The following is a 19,121-nucleotide window of genomic DNA, read 5'->3' as shown; positions in this document are numbered from 1 at the left end:
CTTACATCTTCACTGTCAAACTTCTCGCCAATAAACTCAGAAGCTTTTCGTCCAATTTCATTGAGTAATGGAGTCAGTGCCATAGATAGTACAACAACAATGATAAGTAGTTTATTGAGCTCGAGTGGCAGCACTCCTAGCCTACAGTAAAATGCTTGTATTTATCAGTTGAAAAAAATTACTCCATTTCACTGAACTTCAGATGAGACTCACCTATTCGCTAGGGAAAAGACCACAAATCCAAATTCTCCTCCTTGAGAAAGAAGAAATCCAATTCTCACACTCTCCTGAAGGGATAGTCCGACTCGGGGACCTATTGCTGTTATGATCAATGTCTTGATAACAATCAGACCAGCCAAAAGGGAAAGCACATTTGGCCACTCACGGAAAAGAAGCTGGCACGAAGTTAAGATTATGTGAAATTAGATAAAGGATTAATGACAAACAAGGAGTTCATACTACACTACATAATAAAGGTCATACTTACGAGAAAATACCTGCATATCAATAGAAGTTCCGGTAGTCACAAAAAATAAACCAAGAAGTAATCCTCTGAAAGGCCTTATATCAGCTTCAATCTGAGTACGGAAATTTGTTTCTGCAAGCAGAGCCCCAGCTAAAAATGCTCCAAGCTGCACCATGGGAAAAGTATCAAATGATGAGCTCAACTGTTATCTGGGTTAATTGGTACTCGTATTACTTTTTTCAGAGGTGTATCTGACCGTGTCACTAAAGCCCAACTTCTGCGTTAATAGTGACGTTCCTGCAACAGTCAAAAGGCAGAGTGCAACAAAAGCTTCCGAACTTCTCGTTTCTGCAATAACCTAATACCAATAAACATGATCTATTGTTTCAGCTGTAAAAATACAAGTGTATTTATTCACTGTGCTTATATTCTCCCCTGGTTTACATGTTATTCTTGGCCAAAGAACAAGGATGAGCACCTCAAAAACTCGCCTCCATATGTATTTCCCTCCAAAAGAAAGCAACCCTAGTCCACCTAAAGCTTTCAGACTTTCTTTTGCAAGCATTGGCCAAATACTTTCTTCTATCAGATTCTGCAGAGATTTGAAGATAAAATAATACTCAGAACAGTCATAAACAAATACAGAAGCTAGGATAGAAACAAGAGATGGCATGTCCTTTAGCTTGATCCCACATCTGTGCAAAATATAAGGTGAGTTACCTTATGTACCCCATCCGAGGAAATTCTGACTACGTTGGGAACTAATTTATCTGATAGAGACTCATTGATAACTCTTGCAATTTAACATATCGTCCATGACGAGATATTTTCACCTCTCATACTTAAAAGGGAAATAACTTATCTTAGTTAACAATGCTTGGAGACAAATTTTAAGCATAATGTTTTCCGACTAACTGCATCAAAGAAAATTTATAGACATTCGAAGTTTCCAAGCTCCACAAACCTGGGTCTCCAGCACTGGTAGAACGACCAATAGAGGCACAACAGCAATGTCCTGAGTATATAAGAAGCAAAGAACAAATGAGTAAAGACTAGTGGGCAACATGTTCCCTGGCTACTCAAAACTATTTTCCTTGGATAGAATACAAAAAGGAAATAAGATCTTTTTGCCATTCGAAATGTAAGTGAGGTACCCTAAGAGGATTTAAATGTCGAACTTGTAGATCGATAGAACTATTAAAAGTTTGCCCCCTTATAGGGAGGATGTTGAATATATTGCCATTAAGTTGGAATGAGTCTGATGAAATGTATGAATATACAGTCGTATAGAATTTTGACATCCAAGACAGACTCATATCATCAGTGTGGAACAAGGAGTTCGGAGGAGTATATCATCCCAGAACTCTCACACAATGTGTGCTGGGTTGATGTTGCTAAAAAGATTCAGCATTCCACAGAAAAGGCGAACTACTGCGAAATCAACCACGAGTTATTCAGAGACAGTCAAACCAAAGGGGTGGTCCGAAGAAGACCTGGGGTCAAGCACTCAGTAAATTATATGTGGACTCCAACACTACTAAACAGAGGTCGGAATCTCTTCAAAACTGTTTGGTAGGAAACTTTGTAGATCTTAGCAGTGACATCCCAACATGCTCAGACGTAAGAAGATAGGTACAGAATTTAGGAAGTATCTGGAGGGATCAGTGTGATTGAAATGAAAGAGTTCAAGTGCGTATCGAATTCCATCAAAGGAGGAAGCACAAAGAATCAAAATGAATAAATGGTGCTGGAAATTTTGGCATTGAACCTTCAATGGCGGTTATTGAAGACAGGATGTTTTTCAAAAAACAGTTGGACCGGAATGGGTATGGATCAGCTTACTAGGGATGCCTTTATATTTGTGGTCTGATAAGATGTTTAAAGAGATTGAGGAGAAGTACAGTGGAAGGTTAGAAACTGAGGAAGAAAAAGCATTGAGAAACCGTCTCCTATGAACTACATTGAGAGTCAAAGGGCAACTAGATTTTATTAGGTCATCGATAGAAGTAGAATTAGAGGAATTGATCTTCAAGATTCATATATGGGAAGAAACAACAATAGTTTGCAGGAAATGGATGGAAGGAATTGCAGCGTCGCCAACAATGTGACTCTCAGGTATCTGATTTAAGTCTAAGGTCCTCTAGAGAAGAGGAAAGACCACCGGGTAATGGGGATCTTCGGTGGGCAGACTGATAACTTGCAGTAAGAGGAGAACTTGGGGAATGAGGAAAACCCTATGGCTAAAGGGAGAATCTTGGGTTCAAATCTAAATTCCATGTTGAAGGATAAACAACAATTGTTTCCGATAGACCCTCGGCTCAGGTTGAAGGCATGTGGAGGATAAATGATGTTATTACTAGGGAAACTGAAAAGAAAGGCATGGGTCAGGTAAATCTGCAAATGGCAACTGATTTTACTAAGACCAATAAATTTGGGCCTCCTTTAATAGGAGCCCCATCCAAAGTGCACAATGGGCTGGATATTGGTTTGGATGCAGATATTTAACAGGTGTCCACTTTTTAAAAATCTATGCACGCATTCCCACTTAGGTAAAACTTCAGGTATGCAGCGTATCAAGCATAACTTCATATGAAAATTTCTAAAGGTAATACAGCTGATGTTCAGGCATCTCTGCTTGAAGTTCAGGCAAAAATGGCTGAATTTCAGCTATATGTGCATGAACTTCAGGCAAAACTGAGTGAACTTAAGTCGTATGTTCATGAACTTCAGCCATATGAAACTTCTATATGAAATTTATCTTTGTCAAGCCCAACATCAGACACTGCATGTCCGAAGTTGTTTCGAAGTGCGTAGACAAGCCAAATTTAAGCACTATGTGTATGGGTTGAATGGTGGTCCTGAAATCGGGTGTCTGTGTACTTCGGACTGGAAAGTCACTAATTTTAAATTTATAAGACCGAACCAATGCTTCATTTAGACATTTACTACAGCTTATTTGATATTATAAGACACACCATAGCTAGATGATGTTGTAACACACACCATAGCTAGATGATGTTGTAACACTCCGCATTTCGGGCTAGAACGAAAACCGTCATTTCTATGCGTAGATAATCCAAAAGCCATAAACCCTATGCAAATTTTCCATGTTAATCAGTAATGTAGTGTGGGAAATTGAATGAGCTTTCCGTCGATATAAAATTCGCCCAAATCCGATACTCGGGCAAGATGTTATGGCTAATTTAAGTCCTAGTCGTAAAACACCGTCATTTTGGTGCTTGGCGCGTCGCGGAGTTTGGGTGGTCTGAATTGAGTTTTTGATGAAAGAATCTTGCATGATGCATTATGGCTCAAAAATAGGACTTGCAAGTCTTGGTGTGACGACACCAACTCAGATAATGCCATGTTAATTCAGAACAGAATAGAATGCATGTTTGAAATCAGATTTTCAGATTTTGAAACTGGAATGATGCATGTTTCAGAATAGACTAAAATTAGGCGCAAAGAGAGCTTAGGTGGTTCCCCGAAGAAGGCACGAGTTCAGACAACTATTGCCCAATACCGTGATTTGCCGATCCGGGTATATTATTATACGCTGGCCTAGTGCCCTGTGGCGTATCAAACTCAGACACTCCAACCCTTGCGGCACACTTGGGTTGGGGGCTTCCCCGCCGAGTCAATGGCGGATTCCATATAGCCCGTGGAATATCAAACTTGTAGGGGAGTGCCACCTAACTCAGAAGTAATACAAAGATCAGAAATTGCATTGACAGAAAGGTTTTATGATTATCAAAAATGCCCATGTGTTTTGGAATTTATATCCTATATGATGTTTTATGATTTCACTGTCCGGACAGGATTGCATCAGGGATCTACTCTTAGTCCCTTTTTGTTTGCGTTAGTAATGGATGTGTTGACGCGGCGTATTCAAGGGGAGGTGCCGTGGTGTATGCTCTTTGCAGACGATGTAGTTCTGATAGATGAGACTCGAGGGGGTGTAAATGACAAATTAGAGATGTGGAGGCAAACTCTTGAGTCTAAAGGGTTCAGGGTGAGCAGAAGCAAGACAGAGTATGTGGAATGTAAGTTTAATGACGTGAGGCGGGAGAACGAGGTAGTAGTGAAGCTGGAAGCACAGGAAGTATGTAAGAGGGATAAGTTCAAGTATCTCGGGTCCGTGATCCAGAGTAACGGTGAGATTGACGAGGATGTCTCGCACCGTATTGGGGCGGGATGGATGAAGTGGAAACTCGCGTCGGGGGTGCTGTGTGATAAGAAGGTGCCGCCCAAGCTTAAAGGCAAATTCTATAGGGTGGTAGTCCGTCCGGCCTTGCTGTATGGAGCGGAGTGTTGGCCAGTTAAGAACTCCCACATCCAAAAAATGAAGGTGGCAGAAATGCGGATATTGCGCTGGATGTGTGGACTGACTCGAGGGGATAGAGTCCGGAATGAGACTATCCGGGAGAAGGTTGGTGTGACTTCAGTGGAGTGTAAGATGCGGGAAGCACGATTGAGATGGTTCGGACACGTGAAGAGGAGGGGCATGGATGCCCCGGTCCGTAGGTGTGAGAGGCTAGCGTTGGATGGTTTTAGACGGGGTAGGGGTAGACCGAAGAAGTACTGGGCTGAGGTGATTAGGCGGGACATGGAACAGTTACAGCTCACCGAGGACATGACCCTAGATAGGAAGGTCTGGAAGACGCGAATTACGGCAGAAGAGTAGGGCCAGATTGGGTCGCTAGTGTAGGGAATTACTTGGTGGGGGTTTTTATTTTTTATTTTTTATTCCCGTTATGATTCCGTATTCAGTGTTCCATGCTTATTACGAATCTGGGTGCTTTCCTCTGCTTTCCTCTGTTTTATATTCCTTATGGGTGCCGTATTTATGTTATGTCATATGCTTCTGTGCTTTACTATGTGTTTGTGTGGTATCTTGTGCCTTGAGCCGGGGGTCTTTCGGAAACAGCCTTTCTACTTCATCAGAGGTAGAGGTATGGACTGCGTACATCTTACCCCCCCCAGACCCCACTAAGTGGGAATACACTGGGTTTGTTGTTGTTGTTGATGATGTTTTATGATTAGCTCTCAACTATTTTATTTATATGAAAAGCTTTATTTTGGATTGCTCTGCGTACCAGTACATTTGTATTGACCCCCCCTTCCTCCCAGGGTCTAAAACTCAGTTCAGAGGTCCTGCTAGGCCGTAGAGTTTTCAGACAGCAGTGATGTGTGCAGTTAGTGAGCCTTCTTTATTCCAGAAGGCCTATGTCTTTCAGATTATGTTATTTATTTCGGTTTAGGTCCACTGGGGGCCTTGTCCCAGTTTCAGACAATTGTCATTTTCAGATGTAGTAGAGATTTCGCAGACTGGTTCAGATGTTGTTTTGTTGATATTGGGGTTTTATCCTTCATTGTTAAATTAAATTCAGAGTATGACCATGTTTCCGTATTCGATTATGTTTCCGCATTTTCTTTTATTATATGAATATTGTGCATGATTACCAGATAGAGAAGGGCGTTCCGGGCCTTCATGGTTTGGGATGTCCGTCACAGCCAGGCCCCAGTTTGGGTCATGACAGATGTTTGGCCAAAAGTGCAAATATTTAGCCATTATTTGCCTCATATTTTAGTACTTTTAATTGTCTTTTGAGTATTGATTATATTATTTAGTTCTTATTATTGTATTTTTACTGAGTAGGAATGAAGCAGTGTGAAGATGAAGAGATTCGAATCAAAGACAAATCAAATCGACAAAATAAAAAGATAAAAAGAAATTGGGAGACAAAAAGGAGGGACGCTACCTAAGCTAGTGGTTTTGAATGGTTGGCGGCTAAAAAACTTGTTTGACTAAGGACAATTTACTGAGAAGGGGATTCCAAATAGTTAACGGGTGTTATACGTGTAAAGAAGAGGCAAAAATTATCAGTCATCTATACCTGCATTGCAAAGCTGCTGCACAGTTGTTGAAATTATTCTTGAACATTAAACGGGTGATGCCAAGCTTTACCACTGAGTAACTGTCATGCTGGAATAGGAAGGGACTATCAAAGAAAATGAAGCAGGCCAGGAATATAACATAGGTGGTGCATATGGAAAGAGAGCAACATGAGATGCTTCGAAGGACAAGAGAATTCATTCTTAAAGATCAAATCAGACTGCATTTTGTTGGTATCTTTTTGGTGTAAACAGGATAGGATAGAGGATACTGAAACCCTTCTACGATTCTTGGAATCTTTTGTTCAGACACAGTTTTTTCTCCTTTTCTTTTGTTATTTTCTGGAAGGTCTACAAATTAGCAAAGAAGGAGGCTAAGCTTGCAGTTACGGCAGCAAAGTCAGCAGTGTTTGAGAGTTTGTATGCGGGGTTAGAGGAGAAAGACGGGGAAAAGAGGTTGTATAGGCTTGCTAAGGCTAGGGAGCGAAAGGGTCGGAACCTTGACCAAGTGAAGTGCATTAAGGGGGAGGATGGCAGAGTTTTGGTGGAGGATGCCCATATTAAGAAGAGATGGCAGGAGTATTTCCATAGGCTTTTGAACGAGGAAGGGGACAGAGGCATTGAGTTAGGTGAGCTGGAACACTCGGAGAAGAGACGTGATTTCAGTTATTGTAAGACGCTTTAAGATTGAGGAGGTCAGGGAAGCTATTCGTACGATGTGGAGGGGAAGGCCGACGGGGCCTGATGAGATTCCAGTGGATTTTTGAAAGTTTTCAGGTAGGGCAGGGTTAAGGTGGTTAACTGATTTGTTTAACGACATTTTCAAGACGGCGAGGATGCCTGAAGCCTGGAGATGGAGTACGATGATTCCTTTATAGAAAAACAAGGGGGACATTCAGAGTTGCACCAACTATAGAGGTATCAAGTTGTTGAGTCATACTATGAAGATTTGGGAGAGAGTGGTGGAGCGGAGATTAAGGAAGATCGTGTCCATTTTAGAGAATCAGTTTAGTTTTATGCCCGGTCGTTCGACGACAGAAGCAATACACCTGGTGAGGAGATTGGTGGAACAGTATAGGGAAAGAAAGAGGGATTTGCACATGGTGTTCATCGACTTGGAGAAGGCTTATGACAAAGTCCCTAGGGAGGTTTTTTGGAGATGCTTAAAGGCAAGAGGGGTCCCGGTGGTGTACATCAGAGCTATTAAGGACATGTACAATGGAGGAAAGACTTGGGTGAGAACGGCGGGAGGGGACTCAGAACATCTTTCAATCGAGATAGGGTTGCATCAGGGTTCGACTCTTAGCCCGTTCCTGTTTGCATTGGTGATGGATGTGTTGAAGCGACGTATTTAAGGGGAGATGCCATAATGTATGTTGTTTGCAGACGATGTAGTGTTGATTGACGAGACGCGAGGGGGTGTGAATGAAAAATTGGAGGTTTGGAGGCAAACCCTGGAGTCCAAGGGGTTCAGGTTGAGTAGGTCCAAGACGGAGTATATGGAATGCAAGTTTAGCGACTTGAGGCAGGAGGACAGTATGGTGGTGAGGCTGGATTCCAGGATGTTTGTAAGAGGGATAGTTTTAAGTATCTTGGGTTAATGATTCAAGGGAATGGCGAGATTGATGAGGATATCTCTAATCATATTGGAGCAGGTTGGATGAAGTAGAGGCTCACCTCGGGTGTGCTATGTGATAAGAAGGTGTCACTTAAGCTTAAAGGCAAATTCTATAAAATGGCAGTCCGTCCAGCTATGTTATATGGAGTAGAGTGTTGGCTAATCAAGAACTCTCATATTCAAAAACTGAAGGTGGCAGAAATGAGAATGTTGCGTTGGATGTGTGGACTTACTAGAGGGGATAGAGTTCGGAATGAGATAGTCCGGGAGAAGGTGGGAGTGGCTTCGGTGGAGGACAACATGCGGAAAGAAAGGTTGAGATGGTTTGGGCATGTGATGACGAGGAGCACGGATGCCCCAGTTCGTAGGTGTGAGAGGCTAGCGTTGGATGACTTTCAGAGGAGGAGGGGTAGGCCGAAGAAGTACTGGAGGGAAGTGATTAGACATGATATGGAGCAGCTACAGCTTACTGAGGACATGGCCCTAGATAGGAAGGTGTGGAGGTCGCGGATAAGGGTAAAAGGCTAGGTCGCATGCGTGGGTTGTAGCTAGTAGTAGAAGAGCTCATGTATAGCTGGGTTAGCAATCCCAAGGCTGTGTCCATAGGTGGGGGTCATACTTTTCGGATGCCATATTTCTTATCTCTTATTTCATATTGTGCTTATTTATCCTATTTCGTATTGCTCTGATTTCTATTTTATTTTTAGTATGTCTTATTCCTTTTATGTTATGCCACCCACCATGCTTAATGGTGCATTACGCTCTTGCTTACTATTCTCTATCTTGAGCCGGAGATCTATCGGAAACAGCCTCTCTACTTCTTTAGAGGTAGCAGTATGGACTGCGTACATTCTACCCTCCCCAGACCCCAATTTGTGAGAATACACTGGGTTTGTTGTTGTTGTTGTTGTAGGAATAGTACATACCAAATCTTACTTGGAAAAGGATTGTACTATAGTGTCTATAAATAAGGTCTTGATGTAATTATGTAAACACACCATTCAATAATATTTTTCTCCATTATTTCTCACATGGTATCAGAGAATTGGTGAGAAACTTCAGAAAAGAAAAGAAAAAAAAAAAAACTTCAGTCACCGTCATCAATTCCAGAGACTAATTTGTGTGATTCTTTATTTTGTGGGTTGTGTGAAAAATACAACACCACCAAGAGGCTCGGAAAGCTCAGGCGACGCAAACCCGACCTAAAACCATCGAAAAATCAGCCCCACGCGCCCCAAAGCGCCTGCCGAAAATCGGCAAGTTCAATCACGCGCCAACACGTGTGCCTTCTTTGGATGAATTTTTTAGGTGGTTCCTTTTTTGTTGGGGTCGCCGTCCTTTTCCGATTTGGCCAGTAACCTTGTATTCAAATTTCGGCAACTTTTTTGAAGATTCCAGCCGTCGGAGTTAGGGTTCCGGCGGCTTCAGTTTTTTTCCTAACAGTTTTCTTTTTATTCAGAGATTCAGTTACTGTTCTTGGTACTTTCAAGTTAAAATTCCCAACATGTCTTTTGGGTATGATGTTTTTAGCCCCAAAACTACCGGTATCGGAAATTCAAGCCCTATGATCACTTCCAAACCATTAATGGGAAGTTCAAATTATTTAGCCTAGGCTTCCTCAGTTGAGTTGTGGTGCAAAGGTCAAGGTGTCCAAGATCATTTAACAAACAAGGCTAGTGTGGTAGATGAAAAAGGAAAGTCTAGCACGGAAGATACGGAAGCTAAAGAGCAATAGGAGAAAGTTAATGCTCAACTATGTAGTCTCTTATGGCGATCTATTAATTCCAAGTTGATGCCCTAGTTTCGTCCATTCCAGACGTGTTATTTAGTTTGGCAAAAGGCTCGTGCTTTATACACTAATGATATATCTCGTTTTTACGATGTGATAGCTCGAATGACCAATTTGAAGAAACAGGAAGCCGATATGTCTACTTACTTGGGATGAGTACAAGCAATCATGGAAGAATTTAATACATTGATGCCCGTCACTGCGGATGTAGAAAAACAACAAGAGCACAGACAGAAGTTATTTTTAGTTCTTACACTTGCTGGACTTTCTACTGACCATGATGCTATACGTGATCAGATTTTAGCTAATCCTACGGTTCCTACAATTGACGAGTTATTCTCTCGTCTGCTTTGTCTTGCCGCGACTCCCAGTCACAAAAGTAGTTTCATCATCCACTGTTGACTCTTCTATTCTTGCATCTCAAACCATAGAAAAAAGAACATATCAGCCTATGAAAAATCGGCGAGGAGGAGGTCGTTTTGGAAAATCTCGATCAAAGTGTAGTTATTGTCATAAAGTTGGTCCACCACCCAGTTATGAGCCTACTGCTGTAAAGGAATATAATGAGTTCCTTCGAAATCGAGCAAGTAAGCAGACATCTCCACAGCCTAATCGATCATCCAATAATGCTCATATTGCGCAAACAGAATATGATGAGTTCCTCCAGTATAGAGCAAGTACGCAGACATCTCCACAAGTACCCTCAATTGCCCAGCCTGATGCTTCTGTTGCTGGTAATCCTTTTGTTTGTGTTTCACAGTCTAGTACTCTTAGATCATGGGTTGTAGACTCAGGTGCTTCTGATCATATTTCTGGTAACGAATCACTTTTGTCTAATATTGTTTATTCACAATCTCATCCTGCTATTACTTTAGCCAATGGGATCCGAACAAAACCAAAAGGAATTGGAAAAGCCAAACCCTTGTCTTCTGTCACTCTAGACTCTATTCTTTATGTCCCAGGTTGTCCTTTTAATTTTGCATCTGTTAGTCGTCTGACACGTGCCCTTAATTGCAGAATAACCTTTCTTGATGACTCTTTTCTAATGCAGGACCACAGTACGGGACAGACGATTGGCGCAGGACATGAATCACAAGGCCTTTACCATCTTACCTATTCAAATTCATTCACAGCATGCTCCGTTATAGACCCTCCAGACCTAATTCACAAACGTTTGGGACATCCGAGTCTATCCAAGCTACAAAAGATGGTGCCTAGTTTGTCTAGTTTATCCACATTAAATTGTGAGTCATGGCAACTTGGGAAACACACCTGTGCTATTTTCCCATGTAGTATTGAGAGTCGTTCCGAATCTATTTTCTCATTAGTACATTCTGATGTTTGGGTCCTAGTAGAGTCAGTTCACCTTTAGGTTTTCGTTATTTTGTTAGTTTCAATGATGATTTTTCAAGATGTACTTGGGTTTTCTTAATGAAAGATCGTTCTGAGATATTTTCTATATTCAAAAATTTTTGTGCTGAAATACAGACTCAATTTGGTGTTTCTATTCATACTTTTCGTAGTGACAATGCCTTAGAATACTTATCCTCTTAGTTTCAAGAGTTTATGACTCATCAAGGAATTGTTCGCCAAACATCTTGTCCATACACCCCTCAGCAAAATGGTATAGCAGAAAGAAAAAATAGGCATGTTCTTGAGACTGCTTGCACTCTTCTTGTTGAATCTCATGTTCCGCTGCAATTTTGGGGCGATACAGTTCTCACATCTTGTTATCTAATTAATAGAATGCCATCATCTTCCCTTCATAATAAAGTTTCCCATTCTATATTATTTCCACAGTCACATCTCTACTCAATCCCCCATCGTATCTTTGGGAGCACATGTTTTGTCCATAACTTAGCCCCTGGAAAAGATAAATTAGCCCCTCGTGCTCTCAAGTGTGTCTTCCTTGGTTACTCTCGAGTTCAAAAAGGGTATCGTTGTTATTCACCAAATCTTCGTCGCTACTTTATGTCCGCCGATGTCACTTTTTTTAAATCTCGACCTTACTATATATCTTCTGATCATCCTGATATCTCTGAGATTTTACTTGTATCTCCAGTCTTACCTGCACCATCTTTGGTCTTACCCATATCTCCAAACTTACCCGACCCAACCTTTAAGGAATCAACAGTTACTTCTACGTCTCCTGCTACAGTACTACCACTTCTGACTTATCATCATCATCCACGTCCACCATTAGTCCCAGATGATTCATGTCATGCGTCGGGCGCTGCTCCTATTGCGGACTTGCCTTCTTCTAGCCAATCAGTTGCACTTCAAAAAGGTATGTGTTCCACTCGTAATGCTAACCCACACTATACTTTCTTGAGTTATCATCGTTTATTATCACCCCATTATGCTTTTATATTGTCTTTGTCATCTATTTCCATACCTAAGACTATAGGTGAAGCACTTTCTCATTCAGGATGAAAGCAGGCTATGATAGATGAGATGTCTGCTTTACATACGAGTGGTACTTAGGAGCTTGTTTCCCTTCCTGCACGTAAATCTACTGTTGGTTGTCGTTGGGTTTATGCGGTTAAAGTTGGTCCAGGCAGTCAGGTTGATCGGCTTAAGGCTTGCCTTGTTGCCAAAGGATCACGCAAATATTTGGGCTTGATTATAGTGACACTTTTTCTCCGATGGCTAAAATAGCATTTGTCCGTCTTGCCTATCCATTGCTGTCGTTCGTCATTGGTCTCTTTATCAGTTGGTTATTAAGAACGCTTTTCTGCATGGTGATCTTGAGGAAGAAGTCTATATGGAGCAACCACTTGGTTTTGTTGCTCAGGAGGAGTCTAGTAGCCTTGTATGTCGATTGCGCAGATCACTCTATGGTCTGAAACAGTTTCGTCGAGCTTGGTTTGGAAAATTCAGCATAGTAATTCAGCAGTTTGGCATGATTCGTAGTGGAGCTGATCACTCAGTGTTTTATCGACATTCTCAACCAAATTTGTGTATTTATCTGGTGGTTTATGTTGATGATATCGTTATCACCGGCAATGATGAAGATGGTACCTCCAAATTGAAGCAACATCTCTGTCAGCACTTTCAGACTAAAGACCTCGGCAGACAGAAATATTTTCTAGGTACTGAGGTTGCTTAGTCCAAATCACGTATTGTTATTTCTCAACGCAAGTATGTCTTAGACATTCTTGAGGAGACAGGAATGATAGGATGTAGACCATTGACACTCTTATGAATCCAAATGCCAAACTTCTACCAGGATAGGGGGAGCCACTCAGTGATCCTGAAAGGTATAGGCGGTTGGTTGGAAAGTTGAATTATCTCACCGTGACTAGACCTGACATATCTTTTCCTGTGAGTGTTGTAAGTCAGTTTATGACTTCCCCCTGTGATAGTCATTGGGATGCAGTTGTTCGTATTCTGCGATATATAAAGTCAACTCCAGGTAAAGGACTACTCTTTGAGGATCGAGGTCACGAGCATATCATTAGATACGCAGATGTTGATTGGGCAGGATCACCCTCTGATAGACGTTCTACCTCCGGATATTGTGTTTTAGTAGGAGGTAATTTGGTGTCTTGAAAGAGTAAGAAACAGAGTGTGATTGCTCGATCTAATGCAGAAGCAGAATATCGAGCAATGGCTATAGCAACTTGTGAGCTAGTTTGGATCAAACAGTTGCTGAGAGAATTAAAATTTGGAGAAATCGGTAAGATGAAACTTGTGTGTGATAATCAAGCAGCCCTTCATATCGCATCAAATCCAGTGTTTCATAAGAGGACTAAACACATAGAGATTGATTGTCACTTTGTTAGAGAAAAGATACTCTCAGGAGATATTGTTACAAAATTTGTGAAGTCAAGCAATCAACTTGCAGATATTTTCACCAAGTCCCTCACCGGTACTCATATTCATTACATTTGTAACAAGCTAGGTACATATAATTTGTATGCACCAGCTTGAGGGGGAGTGTTAGATTATTATTAGAAATAGGAATAGTATATACCAAATCCTACTTGAAAAAGGATTGTACTATGGTGTCTATAAATAGGGTCTTGATGTAATTATGTAAAAACACCATTCAATAATAATTTTCTCCATTGTTTCTCACAGTAACCACAGAACTCTTAGTTCTGATACTTTTATATGTAAAGTAGACCATATCGTTTCAAAATGAAATATATTATCATAAATGTGAAATGCAAATAGAACCTGAAGAAGAAGTATTCCCAATGTGGCTGAGCCAAATCTAGTTGGAAGCTCACCCTTCTCTGCAAGAATCTAAAATTATGCCAAACTGAGCACAGAACCCACAGATCCATTAACAAGCAATAATTTCGAGTTCTGCTAACATAGGGTAAAATCTGCCATTAATTAAGCAATTTTCATGACAGGAAATTATACTCAAAAAAACTAAGAAATAAGAGAAAAACAAGAAAAATAGAGGTAAGAACGAGAATACACAGGAACAAATACAAGTAACTTCTCTATGAACACTTCCATTATCAATAAGAACATTCATTGTTTATGTATATCTATCACATTGCGTCGGAAAAATAAAATTGCTGGATTACAGGGAAATTTTTTTTGATAGCAAGTTAAAAATTGTAATGTTAAGTACAAGACAGGTTCTTCTCATTCTATAAACTGATAACAGATAAAACAAGGAATCAAAATCAGTAACCATTTTCTTTCTACACAAAAAGAAGAGACTCTTACGACATTTTATTTTAAGGAGGACATGTGATCTCTCTTTCCAAAAAAAGCACCTACCATTCCTCCCGAGCCTAATGCTTCAAAATATGCACATAGGAACTCCTCTCCAAAGTAGGTTGTTACTCTTAGTTGTGATCTGCCCATCCCAGCTGCTTAGAGCTTGCTGAATACTCCCAGGCATAACCCAGTGTACTCGTAGGATCTTGAAAGTTGCGGGGGACGCATTACCTTTAATATAGATTGTCACAAATTATTAAAGGGTGTGCAGTCAGTCAGTCCAGTCGATTGCGGGTTAATTGGGTTTGATTTACTAGTTTTTTTACCGGTATTTGGGTTCAGTTTGTTTTTTTCCCATCTCATCAACAGAATTCTATTGAATAAATTTTTTTTTAAAAAAGGAAATCCAATAAATCTGAAAATGCCTATCAAAAATATTTAGATGATTTGTCAAAAAATAGCTCAAATTTGCTATTATTCCTTTGATAAAATATATTCATCTTTTAACTTCTTGAGATATATTCCCATATCAATTGTCAAGTTCAATAACAACTTTCTACAAAACAAAGATTCAGGGTGTGTTCAGTATGAAGTAAATATTTTCTGTAAAATGTTTTTCTATTTTCTCAAGTTCGTTTGACTTAAAATCTTGGAAAATATTTTTCCTTGAAAAAAAGTTTCTTCAAACTAAGGAAAATGACTTAATCAAAGTAGTAAAAACAAGTTACAATGTTCATACCACTCTCTAAATCACCCACCCTCTACCCTGAAATAAAAAATTCTTACCCACCACTAACCCCGACCCACCCCCCCTCCAAAAACAAATTATTTTTTTTCATTTTAATTTTTTAAAAATTTCAAATTTTTTTTTATATCCCCCCCTCCACCCCCCTTTCCCCCCCCCCCCCCTCCCCCACCAAAAAAAAAAAAATTAAAAATTATTTAAATTTATTGTATGAAAAATTTCAAAAGGAATTTCTTACCCCATACCAGCCACCCTACTCCCCCCACCCCGGCTCCAAAAAAGTTTTTAAAACTTGTTTTTTGAAAAATTTCAAAAAAAAATTCTTATCCCAACCCTACTCCACCCCCCACCAAGCAACACTCCCACCCATCCACCAAAAAAATTTAATTTCTTTTAAATTTGTTTTTAAAAAATTTTAAATTTTTTCCTTACCCTGCAACTCAACCCAAACCATCAAAAAAATTATCTTTAATTTTTTTTAAAATTATTCTTACCCCACCAACTGCCACACCCACTACAAGCCCCCTACCTCCCAAATAATTTTTTAAAAAAATTATTTTTGAAAAATTTCTTACCTCACCCCCATTACCCTATTCGTTCTCATTATTCTGTGTTAAATATAGGCGAAATGGTCTCGTGGACCCTTATACTTGTTCCCATTTGTAAAGTAGACACTTCTACTTAACCTTTTGTCATCTGAACCCCCAACATTTTGAACCCTTCTTATTGTGTGTGGCTCACTCTCCTTAAAAAAATGCCACGTCATATCCACATCACAGACATGTCGTATTATCTTCATTAAATAATTTGTTAGATTATTAATCAATAATATTAAACAAAAAATAAAATAATAAATTAAAAAATTATTTTTTAAAATAAAATTCATCTCCATCATTATTTAAATATTTTAGATAACAATTTATCATATTGATATAACTTAATCGATTTATAATATAAATCAGAATTTATATATCATAAAATTACTATTCGAAATTATAAAATCTCGTAATTGATATTATAAAATCAAAAGTTTCGACGACGACGATGAGATTTTGACATGAGATTTCTCCTATATATCATATAGTCAAAAACTTCAACAACAAAAAATTTCATCTCTACCATTAAATAAAAAACAAAAAATTTATTTTACAATAAAATTCATCTCCATCATTATTTAAAATAATAATTTATATTATATTAATTTAACTTAATCCATTTATAATATAAATTAAAATTTATATATTATAAAATCTAGGGGGGGAGGGTCGCTGGTGTGGCGCTGTTGTTGTGTGGGTGGCTGGAATTTAAACCCTTTTTTTAATTTATTATTTTTAAAAATATTTTTAAATTTAAAATACTGAATCACGCGTTTTGTCAACTTAGCAATTTAATGCCACTATGCATAAGAAGGGTTCAAAATGTTGAATTTTGATGGGTTGAGGGGTTCAGATGACAAAGGGCTAAGTAGAAGTGTCCACTCTAAAAACAGGAACAAGTACAGGGGTCCACGAAACCATTTCGCCTTAAATATATATACAAATATTTTTAGAAACATTTTTCTACTTGCATAATGAACACAAGAAAGTAAGTTAGAAACAACTTGTTTTCCTAGAAAAATGTTTTCCATACCGACCACACCCTCAATTCAATAGAATAATATCTTGAATTTGATTTGCATTATTCAGCTCTCAAACATAATGCAATAAGTATGGAAACTGAAACTTACAAAAGCCAAAGAACTTATAAATGTATATTACCTTAAACATAACTCTTCAACTGGGAAAATAATAAACACAGAATGATTTGTAACTTCAACTAATTGGAACTTTTGACATCTGAAAAAATAGGAAAAAAAAAATTTTCGATTAAGTAAAAATTTTATTCATGTTTCGAAAAAAACATGCATGTATACAAGAGGTATATGAAAAATAGAAAAACCTACAAAATGAGATGGTTTTCTTCCGTAGACACCCAATCTCCTATAAGGAACCTCAAGGATGTACCAAAAAGACACAAGGGACAAAAGACTACTCGTTAGTAGAATAGAACTCATTTTTACACCCTCAAAAGCTCTTATATAGTTGTTTCCCTCTAAGTGACCCACATAAAATCTAGTGGTGCAAGCTTCCACACTCAGTGCCTAAACCCACATAAAATCTAGTGGTGCAAGCTTCCACACTCGGTGCCTTTTTTTTTCTTCAATAATTCCAACTGAACGCTACCTCCTTCACCATGCCTAGCATCACTCAAAATGTACCAAACCATCTAAGAATTGCTCATCATAATCTCGATGCCACTAGTCATTGAATGAGAATGTGGTTGGCATCTTCACCCCAACCCTTGCACACAAACCACCACTTGAGGTAAGTAATTTTACTCTTTTTCAGGTTCTGATTCGTCAATATCAATCCTCTTGCTGCTAACCAAGTGAAAGAACACGCCTTTCTCAATATTTTCGAGATCCAAATTGAACTATACAAAAAGGTAACATTATCCCTATTCAGAAGCTTTCATAATAGGAGTGTAACCGAGAGCACTCATTAGTCCCCAACCCAAACTCCAAGCATAGTGATCATCCTGTGGAATGAGGTGCACTTTGTTCATGAAATAACTCAATCCGACTTTGGAACTCAGCCACCTCCCAAACTTATAAGTTTTACCTAAATTTCAAATCCCAAAACATTTCTCTATCTTGTACACTTTAGACTCCGTAGGACTATCATCTCCTTAAAATACTGTAGATGTTAGGAAAGTAATGCACAAAGTGTTGTCCCAACACCAACTGTGCCCCTAAAAACTAACCCTACTCTCATCCTCAACTCAGAATGCATTTGCACTTAACTCGTTCCATCCCTCAACACATTTATCAACAAATTGTATACATAAGTCATAGTGACATTTTTGGTCCTCCAACCCCTTTCCAAAACCCCACATTTTTGTTCTATAACCTCCCTCTCTCTGAGAATAATTTTCCTTGTTCCTAAATCTCTATCACCATTTTCCTAATAAGGCCTTATTTAACACCCTTAGATCTTTAACCCTAAGACCACCCCAACACTGGGAGTCATGACTATCGCAAACCTTACAATGAATTTGCTTATCCTGTCCAACAAATCCCATAGCAAGTTTCTTTGAAGTCTTCCACACTTTCTGGCGATACTAGCCAAAGCCTTAAAGGTTACCATTAAACTCCTAGAACTCTATTTCCCTAGACACCATACTATACCCCACCTTCCCCTTTAGAATCTAAGGGGTTGTTTGTAGGTGGGATGGAATAGATAAGGATATCCGATGGGTTGGGATATCCCATGGGATTAAGTTTTCTGTAAGGTTGCAATGGTCAGGGGATAAAAAAAAACATTTTTCCCAGGGAGGTTGCAAATGCTCCCTGGAGGTATAATTAGATTGACAAGCTTAATATTAATGGTACAAAGATTGATGATTTAAATGCCATCAACACGTATATCTTAGCTTTCTACCAAAACCTATATACTGAACCAAAAGATTGGAGGTCGTATTAAACTCAATAGAATGTCCAAAACTCAACAAATATCAAGGGCAATGGTTACAAAGAGAATTTGAAGAGCAGGAAATGTTGGAGGATTCAAAGGCATGTCCGGCTAATAAGGCACCTGGTCCAAATGGCAATACTATGGGTTCCTTTATATCTTGACATGATATTGTTAAGGAGGATATCATAAACACTATCCAAAATTTCTACTCTGAGGAATACATTGAGAAGCGCATCAATACCACATACGTAGCTCTAAGCCCTAAAAAGGTTGGAGCTTTGGAGTTGAAGGATTTTAGACCATTAGTCTAATAGGGAGTTTGTAGAATATCATTTATTACGTCCTAACTGAGAGATTGAAAAGGTGATACATAAGGTGGTGGATACACAACAAATAGTCCTTTATAAGAGGTA

General features: G+C 39.2%; 1 protein-coding gene across 7 annotated transcripts in view; it reads right to left on the bottom strand.

Moving 5' to 3' along the window:
• Positions 1 to 19,121, bottom strand: part of LOC107854406 (K(+) efflux antiporter 3, chloroplastic) — a 58,843-nt gene that overhangs the window by 4,645 nt on the left and 35,077 nt on the right. For 6 of the 7 annotated variants that reach the window (XM_016699418.2, XM_016699417.2, XM_016699420.2 and 3 more), the window contains exons 7-13: positions 13,951 to 14,019; positions 1,431 to 1,481; positions 945 to 1,058; positions 723 to 824; positions 498 to 632; positions 214 to 395; positions 6 to 141 (exon numbers count right to left, since the gene is read on the bottom strand). In XM_016699418.2, the coding sequence (XP_016554904.1) occupies positions 6 to 141; positions 214 to 395; positions 498 to 632; positions 723 to 824; positions 945 to 1,058; positions 1,431 to 1,481; positions 13,951 to 14,019 (789 nt within the window). The remainder of the gene's footprint in view (positions 1 to 5; positions 142 to 213; positions 396 to 497; positions 633 to 722; positions 825 to 944; positions 1,059 to 1,430; positions 1,482 to 13,950; positions 14,020 to 19,121) is intronic. The other variant, XM_047402837.1, reaches the window with a different exon arrangement.

The sequence above is a fragment of the Capsicum annuum genome, unplaced genomic scaffold (assembly GCF_002878395.1).
Source record: "Capsicum annuum cultivar UCD-10X-F1 unplaced genomic scaffold, UCD10Xv1.1 ctg2833, whole genome shotgun sequence".
Lineage (NCBI taxonomy): Eukaryota > Viridiplantae > Streptophyta > Magnoliopsida > Solanales > Solanaceae > Capsicum > Capsicum annuum.
This window is presented reverse-complemented; position numbering and strand designations above follow the sequence as displayed.